Source organism: Temnothorax nylanderi, unplaced genomic scaffold (assembly GCF_030848795.1).
Source record: "Temnothorax nylanderi isolate EJ_2023f unplaced genomic scaffold, tnyl_v1.0 TNYL_tig0006_pilon, whole genome shotgun sequence".
In the NCBI taxonomy this organism is placed as follows: domain Eukaryota; kingdom Metazoa; phylum Arthropoda; class Insecta; order Hymenoptera; family Formicidae; genus Temnothorax; species Temnothorax nylanderi.
The window spans coordinates 1,612,622-1,633,683 of NW_027249068.1; the positions used below are offsets into that span (position 1 = coordinate 1,612,622).

At 39.5% G+C, this 21,062-nt stretch overlaps 4 protein-coding genes and 1 long non-coding RNA gene across 5 annotated transcripts in view; 3 read left to right on the forward strand and 2 right to left on the reverse strand.

Moving 5' to 3' along the window:
- LOC139778245 (uncharacterized) overlaps positions 1-2,728 on the forward strand; it is a 121,932-nt gene extending 119,204 nt beyond the window's left edge. The window contains exon 4 of the long non-coding RNA XR_011719523.1: positions 2,589-2,728. This is a non-coding gene — a long non-coding RNA (uncharacterized lncRNA). The remainder of the gene's footprint in view (positions 1-2,588) is intronic.
- On the reverse strand, positions 1,690-3,546 carry LOC139778233 (chymotrypsin-2). The gene is made up of 4 exons (XM_071716107.1): positions 3,294-3,546; positions 2,649-2,990; positions 2,041-2,267; positions 1,690-1,874 (listed from the first exon to the last, which is right to left on the reverse strand). The coding sequence occupies exons 1-4, from the start codon at positions 3,448-3,450 to the stop codon at positions 1,707-1,709; spliced, it is 894 nt and encodes a 297-aa protein (XP_071572208.1). The 5' UTR covers positions 3,451-3,546; the 3' UTR covers positions 1,690-1,706.
- A 3,028-nt stretch (positions 3,547-6,574) lies between these two features.
- On the forward strand, positions 6,575-12,730 carry LOC139778253 (cysteine-rich hydrophobic domain-containing protein 2). Its single transcript, XM_071716124.1, has 4 exons — positions 6,575-7,344; positions 7,744-7,954; positions 8,104-8,220; positions 8,313-12,730. Exons 1-4 carry the CDS (start codon positions 7,226-7,228, stop codon positions 8,361-8,363), a joined length of 498 nt encoding a protein of 165 aa, XP_071572225.1. The 5' UTR covers positions 6,575-7,225; the 3' UTR covers positions 8,364-12,730.
- Positions 12,731-13,069: 339 nt separating this feature from the next.
- On the forward strand, positions 13,070-16,348 carry LOC139778307 (uncharacterized). Its single transcript, XM_071716184.1, has 6 exons — positions 13,070-13,259; positions 13,462-13,897; positions 14,727-14,940; positions 15,064-15,246; positions 15,322-15,502; positions 15,729-16,348. The coding sequence occupies exons 1-6, from the start codon at positions 13,156-13,158 to the stop codon at positions 16,042-16,044; spliced, it is 1,434 nt and encodes a 477-aa protein (XP_071572285.1). The 5' UTR covers positions 13,070-13,155; the 3' UTR covers positions 16,045-16,348.
- Positions 16,280-20,797, reverse strand: L(3)05822 (lethal (3) 05822). The gene is made up of 6 exons (XM_071716135.1): positions 20,668-20,797; positions 19,925-20,003; positions 19,567-19,696; positions 18,706-19,470; positions 18,351-18,614; positions 16,280-18,279 (listed from the first exon to the last, which is right to left on the reverse strand). The coding sequence occupies exons 1-6, from the start codon at positions 20,687-20,689 to the stop codon at positions 18,160-18,162; spliced, it is 1,380 nt and encodes a 459-aa protein (XP_071572236.1). The 5' UTR covers positions 20,690-20,797; the 3' UTR covers positions 16,280-18,159.
- Positions 20,798-21,062: the final 265 nt, after the last annotated feature.

Sequence of the window (21,062 nt, forward strand, 5' to 3'; positions counted from 1 at the left end):
ATAAAAAAAATTAGGAAGTTACTTTTTAGGGAGTTTTTTCATTTTTACTTCATTTATTCGATTCTTGTTTGCCTTTTGAGATCTCAATTATTGCTGCGAAAGTTCATAACGGTTGCGTGGAAGAAAAAAATTCTCGGATTTTATTTGTTTATTCGATCATATCAGTTGTACGATTTTTTTTCTCGGCGGATTAATAATTCAGAATTTCGTAGTTTCTCCAATATCTTTTCGCGTGTCGCGAAGTTCACGCTGAGAGGCAGCAATCTCGCTGGATCGTCGCCGAGGCAGGCGGTTAAACTCAGGAAGGAATCTCCGCTACGATTTTGCGGTAATAGCCGTCGAAACAGAACAACGGAGCTCTGCATTTCTGCCGGACAATTATAAATCGCATCTCATCACCTTTCCTCGCCTCTGTTTCGCCGGGACTTTTATCGGGCCCGCAATCGCGCCGGCTCTCATCCGTGACCGCTTTAATCACATTTTAACTGTGCCGAGAAGCGTCCGTGATTACTATGTACACGTCCGAGGAGCCACGAGTTACGCTCGAAGTTCGATATGCATTTTGCTCGCACACGCTGTCGAATAACGCGCATCGCGCAGAAGAGTGATTTACCGTTGCTTCGTTACTGACGTATGATTTTCACATTTTACGTATTGTCAGCTTGTATAAAAATAATGGTGCACAAACATCAGTAGGCTTGTTCTAATTGACAGAGTAAAAATGAAGGAGGAAAATGATGATTTCTTTTTTCTCCTCCCCCCCCCCCCAAATTGTTCATATAAAGAAGTAAATTGCTTGTCAAATCTTTTAACACTCTCAGAATTCATACTCCTTTGAATCGATAAAATTATACGATGCAAAATTAATAAATAGACGTGATGCTTACTAGAAACCAACAATACAAATATATTCAATGTAATTAAATATATTTATCGTAATGTCGTAATGTAATAATATAATATATTTATCGTAAATATTGTAATTAATTACTTAAATGTAATTAATGTAATTAAATATATTTAAGTAATTACGATACGAATATAATATATTATATTTATTATAAAGCAGTGCTGATTTTTGCACGGTATTGTAATCGTCAAGTGCAAATTAATTATTGACACAATGTCGCCATCGTGCGCAGAATCCAAGAAGCGAATTAACTACGTAAAATTAATAATCGATAAGATGATTCTTAATGTAACTTCTTTACGTAAAAGAGGGCATTAACAAAATTTTGAATAATAATTGTAGAATTTTAATTTTAATTTGCTCTACATTATTATATTATAATGACAGCGTCAACTGTTGTTGCCACTGTTGATAATATGGATAATATCGCGAGTGTTATCTACCTTATCGTAGCCCGGAAAGAAAGTTGGTTGCTCGACGGATAATAATTCGACGAAAATGAAGACAACAAAATCGAAGATGAGGAAGAAAATTGTCTGTAATTATATCTTCCGTCTTAATTACGAGTTAATAGAACACGTACATTTTTGCGGTGATGCAATTTGGAGGGAAGTTATGTTCTCGCTCAGGGAATAACATGCCATTTACAGAAAGGAGTAATAAAGAAAAGTAACAGAGATGAGGGAATTAAAGGAATAACTGCAATTTTGGGGAAATGACAGGATGACACGTGTACTCGCGATTATCGAGAGGTACCGCAATTAGAGAAAGACACGATATCTTCACAACATTATATTTATTCGAATTCCATTCCGGTGACACGTTGGATCCATTCTGCAAACGCCGCCACTCTGGTGTACACTCCGGGTCTACCGCTTGGACAGTTTGCGTCTCCGTAGCTAACGATACCGATTTGCAGCGGTCGATCGTCCCTCATTACAAAAAGAGGACCCCCACTGTCGCCCTAAAGCACACCAAATTACAACAAGTAACGTTGCGCATTAAGAATATTATAAATCTTATTCGTTTGCGCTGAAGAACTGCGAAGAACTCTAACGTGCGCAGATTTGAATAAATATAAATCCGAATCTTCTTTTTTTTTTAACGCAAAATTAAATTCGGAACTTCACCTGGCACGCGTTTTTCCCGAGTCCCGGTTCCGTGCATATATTTCTGTAGTCCACTCTCCAGTATGAGACACACTTGCGTTTCGAAATTAACGGCATTAGGGCGTACTTGAGTCTTTTGGTGCCTCTGGGACTGAAACCATCGCGGCCCCATCCAACCACGTAAGCCATCGTGTCGGCCATGACTCTACCCTCCTTCGGGCCGGCCAGATATATCGGTTGAATTTTTTCTAAAATTAAAATATTGTCGAAAGACAAAAAATTAAAAGTTCATGATTGTTATTTAAGAGTAACAAGGAAAAAGTGGGTTTTAAGAATTAAACACGGTTGTTTGTGCGTGAGTTAACGTTGTATATATAAAACATTTAATTAACATTTAATACAATAAGTTATATAAATCGTACGTTTCGGCTCTACTTTGAGCAATCTTCAGCGACGCGGTGATAAATAAATAATCTTACGCTCTTCGACAAACGTTAGGTGAATATCTTAAGATTGAGATTATTTAATTTAACATTTATTAATTTAAGATTTTTTTTTACGTGTTCCAGAGTTCTTCATCAAGGAGCGCAAAAGTCCACGCGTTCTTCGTCACGACGAATTTTTCTCACCTGAGAAGGGAATATCTTGCGGCATGTGCAACAATCCGATGTCGTTCTTGCTGAAGAAATAGCTGGGATGGACGTAAGCTCGCGTTGTCATCATCGAGACTCCGGGTCCCCGGTTCACGTTGTAACCGATCCCGGTCTTGTCGACGATTCCGAATACCACGAAGAACCTTTGCGGGAACTTGGCGATGCAGTGACCCGCGGTCAGCACCCATCTCTCCGAAATGATGGTACCGCCGCACTGAGCAACTCTTCTACCATCGATCAATCGATGCACCACGGCCATGAACGGAAATTGACCTTCATTCGCGTAACTTCCACCGGCTATCCTCTCCATTTGCTTGGCTTTTTGACGATAAAAAGATATTCATAGAGAGGACACAGTGGACTCTTTTTCGAAAAGAAGATATAAATGAAAATAAAAATGTATGCTGATGCATAAGTATAAAAATGCATAAGAAATAATAGCATTATAAAAAATTACGTGATAGATTATTCGTTTATTAAAATGAATGTACAAATTCTTGAAATTCTGTCTTATTATATTGCATTATTATATTTACTGTGATTCTAATAGAAGAATAAAAATATCGTTTTTTACTACGAAATTCTTCAATTATCGTGGACGTGTTTGTATATAATACTCACTGCTCGACGCGGAGAGCTGATTATTGATCGTAATGATACCATTATTAAAATCAATAACGATCCTTTTGTTGTTGAAGCTTTGAGGCTGCGGTTGAACATTTCTACGCGATGTCAAAACAAGGAAAACGACGAAAGCCTTCGCACTCCACGAATCCATAGCGGACTAACGAAAAATTTCGCGTCTCGCCGCTATTTATGATTTAGTGATCAGTCAAGTATAACACAGACCGGAGAAACTGTTTGCACGAGGTGGAAAATATGCGTTAGCCCTAACGCTGTTTCATTTCTGCGATCATCGATCGTAAAAAAATAATCGATTATTCTCACCGATTCCCAGCAAGTATGCAATACTTTTACGTCTCTTTTTGCCAAACTTAGCAGCGACGCATTACGGATATAGATAAAATATTATTTAAATATTTTTAGATGTTATCAAAGTTCCATTCCAATGACAATATAATATTAGCGCATTTAATATTTTCGAAAGATTTTTTTAAGATTTATAAGGCTCAGAGACGATTAATGAATCAATCAACAATCAAGAATATAAGAAGCATAGAGCCACAATTGGGTATTACCATTGAAACACTGTATTTCCAATAAAATTTTTTAAGGTGTTTTAAGTGAAATTTGTACACGAGCTACGAAGAAATTGGGGAAACATTTCCCTATCGAATATATTTATTAAAATCCATTATATAAAATGCAGGTTTAGTTAAACCTTTCTTCTGCCGCGCTCATTCAGTGACAAATTATATGTCATTATATACGATAATCATCGTCCTGATTGCGAAATGCCCGGCGAGTTAGCGCGTCGCCCGGATAGAAGGCGTTTCTATTAATCTCAACCGTTGCATCGAATTGATTGGCAATCATTCTATTGCGCTGACATTTCCGTGATTTCCAGTCGAGCGGCCGTTGCACTCTGATTGAAACGCGCTCAAAGCCGCGTAATGACTCGGGAGTATTTTTTTTGCTGCACGCGCGGACAACCCGCGCGACGTAACGCGTGTGCGTGATGCGTAATGCTATGATTCATCGTTTATCGCCCATCCGAGATCCTTTATCCTACGAAGCCGAGCTCTCCAGACCGGACGTACGTCTTCGCCGCCGTCCAATTTCGCGTGCATGACCGATCAATTGTGCTGATCCTTCTTTTCCCCCCCTGCAATCGACGTATATTGCGCAACGCCTAAACGTCAGTTCTCGCTTTCTTCGCGGTGTTCGAAGTTGACCTAAATAAAACTGAGTAAAAAAATGTAAATGAATCTTTTTGCGGATCACTTTCCAGTTTGGTACACCTATTAGCATAACGACTCTATTATATTTATAAACGAGCGGGAAGTAATTTACTCGAGTAACTTCCGCGGAACTTTGTTCCGAGTTCCGACTCGGAACTTCCGACGGCATTTCGAAGAAGTCGTGCAATGTAACTTTACTTAAAAGAATATTGCAGCGAGAAACATTTCAATCATCAGTACATGCGCTAAAGTACTAAAAATTGATTGATCTAACATCTCTCTGTGGTAGTACCTTTCGAAACTCCAATTCTATCTTGCCGAGTGTGTTCAGTGCGATTTTGCCATTAATTATAATAAATTCATGTTTATTTTTGTGCAGTGACGTTACCATTACGATAGTGAAGTCTTGAAAACAACAGTGATCTAATCTACCTTTTTAAGAGTTAGAAAAAAGAGTACGATCCTGAAAGAAGTCAATTTGAATATAACTTCTCAATTTCAATAATATCATAACTTCTTAGTTTTAAAATTAATTATTTATGTTTTTACTTATTAAAAAAATTTGCTTAACTTCGAAGATTAGCCATTATTGCATATATAATAGTAAATCAAAGCAATAGTTAATTAAACAGTTAATGGTTATTTAATATTAATCAAATTAATTTATAATATGTCTTTTGTACACGACTTCAGTTTAGAAAGGCACAAATAATTATTTTAAAATAGAATAGCGATTATAGTCGGCGATTATGAAACGATTCCGAATTTTTCAACTTTTCTCTCTTGTCATCGCACAATGCATTTTAATTTATTGCATTACATCAGGCTTGGTTATCGATGCTCGGTCACGTCAGTGTTCTTCAGTTATCTCGCGGATCTAATTGATAGATTTACTTACATTACTATAAAACTTTACCCTCCTAAAAGCCATTAGTTTGAAACTGAAGACACGAAATTTAATTAATCGGATATGGTAATTTTTGAAAGTCTATTGAAATAGAAACAACGGAGGCAGAGGCAGGCAGAGGGATAGAAAGGAGAAAGTATGGGCTGTACCATCGGAGAAAGTGCGGGTTCTCAAAAGAGGCCACTGTGTAAAAGAAAAAGATGAAGAACGTCAAAAGTTGAAGAGCGATGAAAGCTAACTGGAAAATAAGGAGTCGGGATTTCGTAAAACTGACGTCAATATGTCATATTTATATGATATAAAGTAGAAAATATCGTTTATTTTTACTAAAAAGACAAAGTAAAAAATTGCAAATCTAAATTAACGAGTGATATGCTGCACTGTGTCGGAGTTTCTTCATAGGCACAGTTCCGATTCCGAAGTTTCACGAAGAACGGAGCGAACGGAGCGAACGGAGCGTAGCTTCCCAGGTAGCAAGCACTCGTCATTTTGACGTCAAATGACGTCAAAAGACGTCAAAATGACAGACTTTTGACGTCAATTGACGTCAAAATGACGAGTCTTGCTACCTGGGTTATAAAGGGTGATATTGTAGCCTTCTCTGATGGGGATGGGAATTCATAAATAAAGAACGTTCTCGTTTTGTTTTCCATTTATATCGTTCAAACAAAATCGGAGCAGTACTGACCAACGTTGCGAATTAAATCTCTCCGAACGGATTCTTGTGTGCGTAACACGTCAGTGAACACGTGATCGCTTTTAACAGACTCGTGCTAAGACGTTGCGCAGAATATTCCTCTCGTGGGCCTCGTGGCTTATATAAATTATCAATAAATAACCAACTTTTGTTGTATTAATAATATGCAACATACATTAAATATTATAAATTAATAAAACACGTTACATACATTATTACGTAAAATACATGTAAGAAAATGTATTAACTCCATAAAAACTAAACAATAAATTTCATCATGATAGGGGATCTACACCCCTTTTCTCCCTTTTCTCGCGAAATATCTGACAACAGCGTCTGCTAGCACTTGCGCTGCTACGCACGCGCGACATTTTGTCGCACCAATTTCACACCATCACCCCCTCGCATCTGTTGGCAGACCTGGTGATCGGAGCATTCGGATTTCGGATTCGGAGCAAGGGACGAGGAGGAGAGATCGACGAGCGAGCGGATCACGTCCGCAGTCCGCACTCCGCACTCTCCGCACTTTCCGCAGTGCGCGTCAGTGCGCGTCGTCCGTCGTGCTCAGTCGTGACTCGTGCTGCATCGGTGATCGGCTGCGGGCTGGAGCGAGTAGCGAGTGACGTTACACACACACATACACACACAATAGGCGAATGCTGGCGGTGGACCGGTGGACGATATCGTGACTGTCGTTGTCATAGTTGAGAGTGCGCCCAGCAGCCTGGCCTAGCTCGCTCCCGACGGAGATGATTCAGATGATCGTCGCCCACGTTAATCGCGACGGAGCGTGCGTGACGACGTGCCGGACGCCCGACGTCGTCGCGACGGGGATGTGAAGCGAGAGGGTCGCGCTCGCGAGAGCGCCGCGCGGCATCGTCGCCGTCGTCGCCGTCGTCGCCGTCGTCGTCGTCGTCGTCGTCGTCGACGACCAGCCGTCCACGACGACCTGGCCGACCACTTCGCAGGGGGGACAGACAAAAAGCGCGCGCGCACGCACGTCGCCGCGGCTGTGTTGTTGGCCGAACGCGGTTTACACGCGCAACTCACGTCCGCGGGAGGCGGCGCGAGTCCGTGGGGGAGCGCGATGGCGGACTTCGACGCGATCTACGAGGAGGAGGAGGAGCACGAGCAGCACCTGGAGGAGCGCTACGTCGCGATGGTGCCGGACCCGATCGTGATCCGCGGGGCTGGCAACATGACGGTGTAAGTCTCCCCCTCGGGAAGGAAGCGTCGCTCCCTTTCTTTGTTCACTTTGTTGTCTGGCAGAGCGGGGTGAGGCGGGAGGGGGGGGGAGGGGAGAACTCGCGCTTCCACAAAGAAGAGAGGCAAACAAAGCCACCTGGATCTCGACTTACATTTCGGCCGCGTTTTTCTCGTCGTTTCGACGGCGCCAGCGCGGCGACGATTTTTCTTTTTTTCCCCCCACGACGAGGAAATGCATATTCAATCTGTGGATTCTTGTATAATGAAATTGTCGCTCACCTTGGGGTCGAGCAAATATTTTCACTCCACTTTATTGAAAAGATTTTCAATGACAAGTCCCATAGTTTGTTGAAACACGTGGAAAAAATGTTGCTAATGTGTGTGTGATTTTACTTTCAGATTCGGTCTGAGTAACCGTTTTGAGTCGGAGTTTCCCAACGGCCTCATGTCCCGCGTGGCTCCAGAAGAATTCAAGGCAACTGTAATGAGAGTGAACAGTGTATTGAAAAAGACTTTACCCGTTAACGTTAAGTGGTTATTCTGCGGTTGTGTATGCTGTTGCTGTACCCTAGGATGTTCTCTGTGGCCTGTCATTTGCCTGAGCAAGAGGGTGCGTATACAATTGAAAGAAGGTCCAAGCTTATGGAAAGTTTTATGCTGTGCGAAACGCAAATTAAACATTTTATTATACATTTCGCTAGCTTTAATTAGATTTTAATATATGTACAAAGCATTAACGTGCATTATCTATCTTTCTAGACTCAGCATTCGTTAAACAAATTGTTAGAATGGGAGAATAGTAGGCTCTACCATAAACTTGGTTTACATTGGAGATTGGCGAAGCAGAGATGCGACAGCTCCTCCATGATGGAATACGTAAGGCACTACGAAATTATTAGAATTTTAGAAAAACCTACACATATATAATTTTTGCGACATTGATTGTTTCCCTTTTCTTGGCATTGCAGGTTCTCTTGATTGAATTTATTCCAAAGATTCCAATCTATAGGCCCGACTAAAGCAATGCGGAGTTGTGCAATTAGTATAAATCTTGTGCAAATAATCAGTGCAACGTGCAAGAAATACAGAGAAGATAAAAGTGCCGCTACGGTGATATAGGTACTTTCTGGTACTTATGTAATACATATTTTTTTGTAAATATCACAGGTAGGAATGCACAGTACAATAATTCAACGTAACGGAGTATACATCACGTCTTGATTATAGAAAGGAAAAATAGCCGCGCCAGTTCTTCAGATTAATTTAAACGGAAGAAACTATTACATATAAAAAATCAGATGATTGTTCCATCGAAGATATTTATATCCATTTGGACTAAATGCAATTATAGGCGTCATTTTGTATATGTTTTTAAATGTTTTGCGCTGGAAACTACTCGACAGCTTTATTTATCGGTTTGTTCAGTCGTTGCAAAAAATAATCTCATCTTTTTTTTACCGAGTTCCTCGTAACGTTTTGGTAATACTTTACTCGTCAACTAGAATTTAAGCTTTCAGGTAAGAAATTAATCTGATTCAGTACAACGAACGTATTAAAGTACGGATGATGACGTCAAAATGAGTCGCGCTAATCAATCTGTCTAATCGTTGCGTAACGCAACACACGCGCGTTACTCATGTTGTGTACATACGTACGTGTACATACATAGAAACTTATTTTAACTGTAGGTTAATTTCTTACCACGGTGATATTAGAAAGTATGATATGTAAAGCGCAGCTTTACCTTCTACAAATTTGACAAGATATTTTACCACGAATGAATCATCCGAGATGAAGAAGCGCGCGCTGTCACGCGCGATTAAGGTATCAACATAGATTTTAGAAGAGATGTAGATAGCAATCGCTGATAAATATTAAATACACCGACGAGACGAAAATTTTAGTTGCGAAACGCACCGCGGTTTGTAATAGGGCAAACAGTACACAGCTGTAGAATAGCATCAGCGCAATTATCGGGCACAGAAGGACCATAGGAAATATTGTAGAAGACTGAACGAGCTCGTTGATTCTTGTTTCTTGATGAAAAGGTCAGCGTTATCAGTTTTTTTACGCATACACCGCATAATCTTGTGTTCGCGTGACCTTAGAAGAATGATTAAAGCTTAGCGCATGAACACATTTCTGTCACATATCCGTTTTCTCTTTAAGCTAATGTTTAAACTAGTCTTAAGAAGAATGGTGAAATTGTTCATTAATAAATTTTAATTTTGTGGATAATAATACATTTTAATTTACTTAAGTGGCACTGCTATCATAGTACTGTTTACTCTATTCTTGTTAATAATATACTGTTTCTCATATAAAACTGGGATAGGATATCGAAATATCAGAACGTCTCCCATGTAAAGGAATTTTGTTGCGTAGGCACTATTTTGCATTACAGTTTAACGTTCCGCACAGATATTTCTCTACTAACAACTCGTCTAACGTGTGATAATGCGGCTGTTATCAGTCCCGCATTGCTTTCGCACTAATGGACACCAAATCGAACAAATTCACTCATCGCCAGGCGCCCGCAAAAAAAAACCAAAATGGTTGTAGGAAAGTACGCAAAAGCATGTGAAAATACTGCAAGTGTTTCTGTTGCTGTTCAGTGGCTGTGATCGAGAACAAAAGACTAGCTTTGAATTTGAATGTGTATCGCAAGCAGCTACACATAACGCCCGTGCTTTATCTTATGCGGTTCTACACGTTAAAGCCTTTTATATAGAATACCAGATTTACTCTGTTTTCTCTAATATTTGTACTTATTCTATAGAGTAATTAAGTCAAAGTAACAAGCGTTGCATTAGAGGCGTCTGTGTCACATAGATTAATACGAATGCTATATTGCCATATCTGATTTCAATCATGAATACCATAGGTATAATCCATTTTATCACTAATATCTTGAGAAATGAAGCAAACAGAGCTATTTATATAGATTCTCATTTCACTCGATGGGATATATAGTGGAACGATTATACTCTCGATGATCTGTTGAATAGTTGATAATATGTCGAATAATAAGAGCGTCATAAGCGATCATAAAAATCACATTGTCATATTTTCGGACACGTGTGTACGAACGAATTGTTATACGATTATTATTCTTCCAATAACTGTATAGCAGGCAGAAGTGTCAATATTTCTGTATGTAATGTCCTTTTAATCGATCCATTGAACAAATATTGAAGTATATATATACATATATATTGAAACAGAGATATGTACTCTCTGTGTAATGGAACCGTGCTTTCTAAACCGGCTATCGCGATCCTCTTGGTAGCGTATAATAAAATTAAGGCTGTGTTGAATCGGTCAAAGTAAGGGTCGCAGAATATGGTTCTAAACTATGCTTTAAAAAAAATAATTCTCGTATATTTCTAGGAATGAAGGACTTACTTAACATGCCGACGAATAGAGGCAGATTTTATTCCGTTTCCCTCGCGTTTTCTCAAATGCTAAATACGGTCTAATTGTCCTCTCTTGAAACTACATACATCACGTATCGGAAAAACGCATGTAATGTTAACCACGCTCAGTTCGCAGGTAATGCAATTACACATATACTTAGTTCGTTAATTCATTAATATTTTAATATATAGTTATATATAAAGGCCACGTATACTAAAAAATTAATTAAGTCTATATGGCTTTAATATTGCATACCAATATTGTCTACGAAAACTTATATTTATCTTTTCTTCGCTCATGAACTATGTAGATTCTGTAAAAAGAAAATGAAAGAATTGTTTTCCGTCGGTGTTTTATCCTGAAAAAATTAATATTTTAAATATCAGAACAAAGGATAATACTAATTATAACATGAATAACATAATGTAACAAGAAAATAATTATAAAAACTAAATGCTTATCTCCAAGGCAAGAAAACAAATTATCTGTGTAGATAGTCTATCTATAGATTATGATACATGACGACACACATAATTTACATAGTTTGCATAGTACACGTAGATATACGAGTAGACGATTGAGATGTTTTATGCTTTCCTTGGATGGTTGATTCAATAACAAAACTCTGCTTCGGAAATTATGCACTTTAAGCGAGTACACTTCTATAGTCTGAGATCTTTCAATTCGCGTTGTTTTGCAGAAAAGTTCAGCTAGTATTGTGCGTGTTGGATGTTGAACGAAGAAAAATATCAAAGCATCGCTCGACAAAGATCCTTCGATTTGCTCATATCATTCAATGCACCATATACTCGTGAATATTCATGTAAATGTATATTTACTCTGAATTATAAAAACAAATGTATACCGCAAGAAAGCCAATTATTCGAAATTAGTTTACTTTTTAGATCTGGTTCATTTATTATTACTTGAGGGATCGAATATATATCACTCCGAGTAATAGAAATATTTTTTCTATTAATAAGACGATTTTGTGTGTGGATTTACATAGATGTTGACGTTAAGGCGTAAGAGTGTAATAATATTGTAAATAAGATGATGAAGAGAATGTACAGCGAAGCGAAATTTATAATATTGATGATTACATTGCGAAACATCAAGGGAAAAGGAATATATATTTTTGATAGAAGAGAAATGTGAGCGTAATGATTATCGGGAAATTGGAACCTAGAAATTTGGTGTTGAATTTACGTTTCAGATTGAATATCTTTTTTATGCAAATTGCGTGTATCACGATATCAGGATATCGAGAAGATGTCGACGACAAATTAATCAATACGAGTAAATTACACGAGTAAATTAATAACATCGCATATCATGCTGCATTAAACTAAATTAAACATTAGTTACATTAGATGTAACTTGCCAAAGCATTTATTTACCTAACATTTTTTAAAGTTTAAGTCAATAGACGAATTGTAGTTGCAACGCATTCTCGGCGCAAAAGCGGCTAAATAGTGAAATTATTGTCGAGCTATCGTGGTTTCAACATGTGCCTTTTACTCGTGAATTTGTGTGAATCATATAAATGTAAATATTATATGTTAATAATACACATTAAGAAATATATTTGTATAGAATGAGAGTGGTTCCTATTGCGCATAAATAAAGTAACCCGCAAGCTCGCGATATCGTTGCGCAAGATTACATGATGAATCGAAATAGCATATCATCAATTCACAATGGATACAGGCTTATCCATTTCGGAGCATCATAACATTGAGGTGCGAAAGTGTGAAATATGACGTAATGAGATATACGTAAATATACATATATCGTTTCAAGCTTTTGATTAACAGTCGACATAACGCGCGATTTACTATATGACGACTAATTGTTTTCTGCTACGATTATCTTTTATACACATCGTTTGTTAGCCATGTAAATTTGTGTAACTGTGTTAACTGTTTTTCAGTTTGAAAATAAAATATACGATTGTATAATAGCCGAATATATTTCAAGTTTAATGCGTTTCTATTAGTCCGGTATTCCCCAGCGACTGCAAAGAAATATGTGGAGGAAGGAATAATGCATAAGGAATAATACGGATTATTAGTTTTTAATATAATCGGGCGCAAACTGTTCTTATTACCCAGATAAACAACTGAGTTTGATATATATTCATGTAGATGTTAATGTACTCCCAGTGGAGCAACGTCCAAACCAACTGCTTACTTCGAAATTGGAATACGTCACATTATGATAATCGACAACAGATGCTTCGCAGCTTCTAATTAAAGAAGCCCATTGTTAGTCGTATCTGTGCTACAGGACAGATGATTCTTCTTCGGACACAGTATTAAAGTAGATACGAATTCAAGTTCTCAATTGTGGTATAGACTACACGAATTTTAGTTGTCGCGTGCTCGGTGCACGATGATTTTACTACGTAAAAGAAATATTCGGACGTTGATATTCGTCGCGAGTATCCTGTCAGTGAATTCTACCGAGATTTTCTTGACGTACAACGCCTCCCTCAGGTAAGAAAGTTCCACGATTTATAAATCCTATTATCTTCCATTTTCCATATTTTAAAGTAATTGAGTTTCAATATCGAAAAAATAGAAATAAAATAAAGTGTGTTTTTTTATTACACAATTATTACCGCGTGATACGTTTGATTTCATTGATTTTTCTTTTCTATGCGCACGTTGAATTAGCAGACCCCCTGCATCCTTTGAATTTCAGAGCCGTCTCGAGGTGTCCCTTGCCAATAACAGTTCTGGATTTCATTCGCAATTCCAGTCAGCCCGATTTAGAAGCTAAATGGCCATGCGAAGTGCGCTCGTACTGGCTGTCGTTGCGGCCGTTCGTTAGATCCGTCCGTTTCTTGCTCCGCTATGTAACGCCGTTTATCATAACGCTCGGTAAGGGATGTCGCGACGCGCACCGTACAACCGTTCTCGACCTGTTTCTCATACAACGTTGTAACCCACTTCGTATAGGTGTATTGCTAAATGCTGTATCTTTTAGTACGTTGAGCGCACCTGTGCTATGTGACTCCAATTTGTCACTTTATCTAAGCGCGCTCGCCATATCGGACAATGGAGCGTTAATATTCAATTACGCCGTCAGCGTCGCAAAATCACACTCCACGTCCGTTAACGATCTCTTTATGGTAAATATCCTGTGTGTGCGCGATCGATTTTATCCCGTTGGTCCTCCCGCAAGAAATTCGTCCACTCGGGCAAAATAAACGAACAAAATCAATTTAGAGTTGGCTCTCGTTAATAAAGATATAACTATAACTTCAATTTGTTCTTTAAACGATTCCTTTCAATTGGCTCAAGGTCCTCCTCAATTGATGGCCCTGAGTGAATCTCAGCGTCAACTGAGGAAGACCTTAGTAAAGCTCGAAGTCTATCCGGTCTATCGTATACAATACATGGTGAGACCAACCGAAAAGAATTGTTTGAAAAGAAAATAAAAACTGTTATTTCATCGTACATCAGCGTCTTCGAAATTGAAGTTACAGTTAACATGTTGACCGCCACGGTGATTATCTGCGACCGGCGACCGGTGATTATCTGATTTTTCAGTGACCTCCTAGCTGTTACTGACCATGCGTCGTCAATATTTTTGCTTGTGAAATATGAATGGCATTTAATCTAGAATTTTGAAATAAATATATAACAGTGTAAAGAGAAGCGTATTTTTTATATTGTTATCTAGCTATTTGTCATTCAAACTTTCATATGGCATTTATTTTTTCAACACACCACTCACGAGGATATTGTCTTATTTCATATTATGCAATATTTTATCGTTATACGCTTGCGATAATAAAAATTCTATTGTGATGTACACGGTACAAGAGACGTCGCTGGGCAGAAAACATGTAAAATTTCTTAAAATAAACCCCTAATAAGTCTTGAAACGTTAGGAATAAGGTGATCAGGGAGGATCAACGTTTCGCACGACGCGCTAAAGAAATAATTCTCTTGCAGAACAGCAAGTTCTTGTGCGGCGCGAATTCCGTGAGTATGGAATTTTTCCAATTTACGTCAACCTGGCTGATCGTCGCTCTCACATGGACGCGCGTCATCGCCGTGGTGTTTCCATTCGGGGCTCGCGACTGCCAGAATCGCTCGGCAATTACAACCATCACCAGTCTAGTCTGCATAAGCTTCATAATATCCTTAACGAAGCTCTACTCCGGCGGTAAAGCGTCACGACCCATATATCGCTTTCCCCGCTTAATTCGGATTCCAATTGCGTCACTGTACGATTACGTGTCCGGTTGTTTTCCTTTCATCAATGAATCACGATTTACGCTAATTGTAGGGTACGAGACTGACAGCGTTTTCGAATTTGTACCGTGCCAGGAGAAGATAAAGCCATGGGGTAGCGCAATGTACCTTTACATCGCCCTGTCCACCTGGCTGCCCTTGCTCTTCATATCGATCGGCAACCTGCTGCTGATCGTCCGCATAAGAAAGTCTTACAAGATCCACAACGAATTAACTCGTAAGTCATCGCCGCGATCGTTGACGCGCGCGACGTCACCGCACGGGGCAGACCTAACGGCGACCCTCGCCTCAGATAATTTTAGGTACAGAGGCAACAGAACGCACAACTCGAGCAGGACGTTGCTCGCGGTGTCAATAGTACATTTAATCTTGCTGCTACCGCTGGGAATTGTCGAAACGCTGGAACTGTATTGGGACGTGATTTTAATTAAACATCCTGTTAATGCGGGGAAGAACGAGAGATATATACACTGGTACAATCCATTCCAAATTAGAAATTGACATTGAAAATATTTCATAGCATATTACACTGTTCCGAATTATTTCTCTCATTTTCGACACCTTTTATGTAATAAATATTTATCATTTATTTATATAATTACAATTATATTATTATACTTTATATACTTTATACATATGATAATAAAATATGTTGCTAATAACTATTTTGTTCAAATGGTGGTATTATTATTTTTTCAGGCTGCAAGAGAAGATGTTACTCAAGTGGTGCCGCGGCTTGTGCTTTCACATATACCACTGGACTTTTGCAATAAATTTTTTTCTGTATTATCTTACAGGAAAGAAGTTCAGAAGCGTCGTAACGCAAACGCTGAAAAATTACACGGATACGTATCTGCCGTGCCGCGGGAACGTTTCGAGGTGCAACACATGGAATAATTGTCACAGACATTTACGATCTTGCAGCGCGTTGCTGACGAGGGCTATCACGCGAAACAAACAATTCAATAATACGACGAGAAGTAATGCCGACGAAAGGAACAGCAACGTTACCTAACTTGTAAAAGCGTGATTCATTAGGAAGGAAACTCTCTTCAATATAGGAACGTTGAATTACAGCTCACAATATACCCGTCTTTCACGGCGGAAAAGGTACATATACATTCAGCTCAAAGTGATAAATAATTATCTCTTTTTTCGATCGTTTTATAAACGTACATTACGTGTCGTATCTCTTCGATCGATCCCGGAAGCAATTTCTCGGGGAGAGTGGAAGTTTTACTCGGGGAAAGTTTATTTATTCTTTTCTAAGTTTATTTTGTATACACATGAAATGTTTACACATTAAACATTGCAAAATATCACATTGCGTATTAGGCGTCGTCTGCATTAACAGCGTGGTTCTTAAGAATTACATAGCAATTTAATTACGTGTAAAGACGTTGTTATTACATTTTGACTCTAACTTTCAATTTCATCACCCATCTCCTTTCCTATTCTTACAAACTAACATTCTGGTCCCAATGCAGATCTTCGATGCAATCTGGGATATCGTATTAATACTGTACTAACGAGAATTCCGAGTAAGACTGTACGAGAGTAAGGTGTACAATTAGAACTTGTACCGTTCTCTTCAAATCAATACGAAATAACTTAAAATGATGTATAGAATTCACTGATTTTCTTTTTCCTAAGATTGAGCTAGTGACTTGGTGTGTGTATCACGAAACATTCGAATTTCAATGAACATACTAAATTAGAATTTTAACAAACATAATTACATAACTCGCATATGAATATAATAATTAAGTATACATATATACAGTAATAATTATTCATCTTAACGGTACATTAAATGATCAGTTATCTAAAAACTACGTCATTGCCTCTTCCCCCCCCTCTCACCTAATTATGCATTCACATAATATACACATACAACCGTACCATGTTGGTAACTTTTACTGAAATAAACTCTAAGTTAGAAAATACGTATATATATAATACAGAGATATAGACATCCAACATATTTATTTATACACTGAGATAATCATCTTTAATTTCATAATTTATTTTTAAAAGAAAATCAATGTATATTTATAGTGCATAAATAGGGAAGATATATCGAATAATTTTCTAACTTTATATGTAAAAAGAGCATTAGATTCTCAAATACACAATATATACAACAAAATTATAACTTTAATTTTTATGCTAGATCCGACTTAAAAAATTCCAAGAAGATAGATCTAAATCAGTGAAATTACTTAACGAAGACTGCATTATTTTTCATTTGATTGTTTAGAACTCTATCAAAAACGCATTCTCTTCAAATAACACTTGGGAAGGAAATATCTAAACCAAAATGGATTATTCATTCGTTAATCGATATTAACAATTTGTAAACCTTGGCAGGTTTGTTATATCTTAAATATTAGCACAATATGTTTAAATTATATTTAAATAATTGTCTTCCGTATATGCCAGACTTCAATGTATGCTAAGGTATGTCCTCATATAAAATTCTCAAAGTAGATTTTGAAATATTTAAAATAAACTTAAATACATTTTCGAAAACGCATATATATAAAGAAACTCTGAATCGAAACAATGAATAAAATATGATATATAGAAAAATTTTTTTCACGCATTCAGAAAAATATAAGGCATATACAAGACGTTTAGTACAAATTGAACTCTCAAATGTTAGATACACGTGTAAAATCTCAAAGTAAGAAACATCGCTTTAGTAGCATCTTTTACAAAATATTGCAAACGATAGAGGGTGCAAAACTCTTGAAAAAGAGTAAGCTAAATGAATTGTAGATATCACCAATATATCGCAGATAATGTTATCTTCTAATTCTTAAAGATAATATCGCGATTATTTTTGAAAATTATCTCTATTGGAACACGATGATCGAAACTCGTATGTGTAATTCAGTCTTTCTGTCAGTAAAATTTTCTAAAATTTTCTTCCTTGAACAGTTTGTACATCAAAATTATATCATAAAAGATCCGTTTTTACACTTTCTTTTTTTATCACTATTCTTACAATTAGTATTAACTTGTAAAGATCCAATTAACAATTCTAAATAATGTTTGCAATACGGAGGTTCTCGAAATAGTAAATTGTTAATATACACTGGATACAAAATATTTATTGAGAAAACGTTTAAATATTACGCGGAAGTCTATTTACATAGTTTACTGGAAATTGTCCCTTCCTACCGTTGTACTCACCGTACAACCAATCTTCCGATATCCTTGATATGACTGTAATTTTTGCGCCCTCCTGAAATATTAAAGCAACGTTAGGAATATAATAAATCTTTCGTCTAATTGCTTTGCCGTAATCTTTGATACCTCAAACGACAAATCATCGCTGTTCTCTCCTGGAAAAGCGTAAAGCGCCGTGACCACGTTGTCTGATAAACCTGGCAGAGGTATTTTAATATCAATAAAGCTAAGCGGAAACATCCCTCGACGATTTCCTATTCTTCCCTCCAACCAGTCGTCGTTGACCTTTTTCACCAATTGCACGACATCGCCCTCCTTTAAAGCTAAGTCGTTCGGATGTGTTGCCGAAAAATCATACAGCGCAATACCGTGAGGTTCATTGAAATCTCCCTGTAAATTGTCAACATCGTTATAATGTGAGAACGCGCCTTATTTCTTTTTACATACAAGCCGCACATAACTTTAAGTTTACAACACTCACTTCAAAATTGCTGCTAAATTCTGCCAAATAATTCGCGGGTAGGGCCGGCGGTGGAATCGTCGGCATGGGGGGCGATGGACTGTCGCTCTCTTCACCGTCATTGGGCCATGCGTTAGAGAAATGCAACGTCAACGGTTTATTCGTCGCGCTGCCGCTCGAGACTGCGAAGTCGGTACACGTTTCCTTAGGTATCGGCTCGAGTTTCTTAAACGGTATCTTTGGCGCCGGAGGTTTAGGTGGCCTCGCTCGGATTATCGTGGGCATCGACGTGACGAGAGGTTTAGAAGCGATCGGATTGGAAGGCACTTGGCTCGCTACGCGATTGTTGGAACTAAAAGGAAAGAGGGACGTCCCGCCAGCGGCCTGAGACACGTTCGAGGACGTGTCCTCCAGAGGCCCGAACGGATCTTGCACCGTCGTCTTAGTCTGCCACGGATCATTTTGCGTTATCTTCCTGGCAGACATGCCGAAAAAATCAAAATCATCCTCGAAGGCACTTTCCGTTTGCGATGTGTTCCCGCTGCTCGTGAATGCAGATGGATTGGAGTTTCCGTCACTGCCAAAACTGTCGACGCTGACACCGTCACTGGAGCGAGTCGTGAATGTCGGCGACCCAGGCGGACTGAGATCTATCAAAGATACCGTCGCGGCAGAATTCGAGGGCTGCGTCATCGGATTTTGTATTTGGCCGGTGGGACGCGATGGAGGAGGATTCTCTGGCTTCTTTCGTCCAAAGAAATTAGTCAACAACTCTGTTGGCCTTGCCTAGCGTGCGAAATAAAATAGCTATTAAATTACTATATCCATAGGTAGTAGATGTGTGAAGAACTACTAGCACACTTTACAAATCACAATCCTTACCGGTTTTCTCGGTTTCTGGTCCCTTTGATATTGCGTGTGGTTGTAGTTGAACTTCGGAGGCGGTGGTCGAGGAGGCGGTTTCTTTTTCTGTCCAGGTTGCGTCGTCAGGGCGCCTCCGAATATATCGTTACTGAAAACACGCAAGGATACATTACTGCGACGCTGCGGAGATTAGATAAACTTGAAAGCTAGAATTCTCTAACTCGAGTTTTCCACAGGTATTTTCAGAGATAAGAGAGGTTTGTTCTCTACAGCTGATATACTCTCTTTCTCTTCAATATCCAATTGTACATTCGTTTCGAGCACAGAGAGCGTAATACAGTGCACCAGGCACAAAGAACAGAAAACAATCCTATACCTGCTGCTCCAGATCGGGTCTCTCTGCGTCGCGCTCTGGCCCGGGGGACGAGGCGCCGCGCGCGTCGGTATCCGCATGTCTGAAAGCAACGACAGGCGACAATGATCAGACAACTGGGCAGCTGGCCGCTGGGCTCTGACGCACGATCGGTTCCTCGTACACGCTGGTACGCACGCGTCCGTACGCGCGCGCGCGCGCACACACACACCGCCCACACACAAGCGACAAGCGCACCCGCACGCGCGCGCGCGCGAGAGCCACGAGCGAGGACTGAGGAGAGCGAGTGGAGGAAAAATTCTCCAAAACAAAGTTTACAAAGTGCGTGTCTGCGTGACAGACGGACGGATGGACAGGCGTGTGCACAAATGCGCGTCGTCAGTACCGCGATTCGCGACGCACGATGTACGCCCACACGACGCGGATATCGCGCCGATAAGCGTAGACGCGAACCACTCGCGGCGTGTGCTTTATCTCTCGCGTTCGTCGACGATCGAGGGGGGCCGAGAAGTCAGAGTTCGACGCGCCGTCGCGAGTCGCGAGCGACCTGGACTGACTGGGAGTACTGGGACCACTGGGACCTGGGACTCCAGTTATCGCGGACGAAGCGGGACGAGCGGGAGGTGTCGCGTTACTCGCGCTCCGCTTTCCGGGCCCCCGGGAGAAACCCCCGTCTCCTTCGGAGTCGCGCACGAGAAACGGCGATTCGCGGCGCCGACGCGACGGTCCGTTACGTTATCACTCACCTGTTCTCACGTTCGCGGCCATTTTTCACTCCGCCGCGGCACCGCAGCGACGTCCCCGTCGCCGCAGCGCGTTTCGAAAACAATCGCTTTCAAATTTGCGGCTGTCAACGGCTCGCGCGACTCCCGTCCCTTTAACCGTCTCTACGACGCCGACGCGACGCCACGTGACTCGGAATTTAAATACCCGTATTTTTATAAAATCTCTTATTTTTTTGTAATAAAATATATACTAAAATTCAATTATTAATTCATATCCTGCGATCAGTGTTTTTCATGGTTGCATAATTTGTTCATAAATAAAAAAATTAGGGATAGTCTCTTGAGCGTCCCATTTTCTTTTTCCTCGTTTTTTTTTTATGTTCACGAGTCTGGAGTTAAATCGCCGCTCCTGATTT

Coding starts and splice junctions, on each gene's coding strand:
- LOC139778233 (XM_071716107.1), bottom strand. CDS start 3,450: ATGGATTCGTGGAGTGCGAAGGCTTTCGTCGTTTTCCTTGTTTTGACA. Junction 2,991..3,293: donor TCAGCTCTCCGCGTCGAGCA/GTGAGTATTATA, acceptor ATCGTCAAAAAG/CCAAGCAAATGGAGAGGATA. Junction 1,875..2,040: donor TCGGGAAAAACGCGTGCCAG/GTGAAGTTCCGA, acceptor GGTGTGCTTTAG/GGCGACAGTGGGGGTCCTCT.
- LOC139778253 (XM_071716124.1), top strand. CDS start 7,226: ATGGCGGACTTCGACGCGATCTACGAGGAGGAGGAGGAGCACGAGCAG. Junction 7,345..7,743: donor GGGGCTGGCAACATGACGGT/GTAAGTCTCCCC, acceptor TTTTACTTTCAG/ATTCGGTCTGAGTAACCGTT. Junction 8,221..8,312: donor GCTCCTCCATGATGGAATAC/GTAAGGCACTAC, acceptor TTGGCATTGCAG/GTTCTCTTGATTGAATTTAT.
- LOC139778307 (XM_071716184.1), top strand. CDS start 13,156: ATGATTTTACTACGTAAAAGAAATATTCGGACGTTGATATTCGTCGCG. Junction 13,260..13,461: donor ACGTACAACGCCTCCCTCAG/GTAAGAAAGTTC, acceptor GCATCCTTTGAA/TTTCAGAGCCGTCTCGAGGT. Junction 14,941..15,063: donor AACGAAGCTCTACTCCGGCG/GTAAAGCGTCAC, acceptor CGCTAATTGTAG/GGTACGAGACTGACAGCGTT.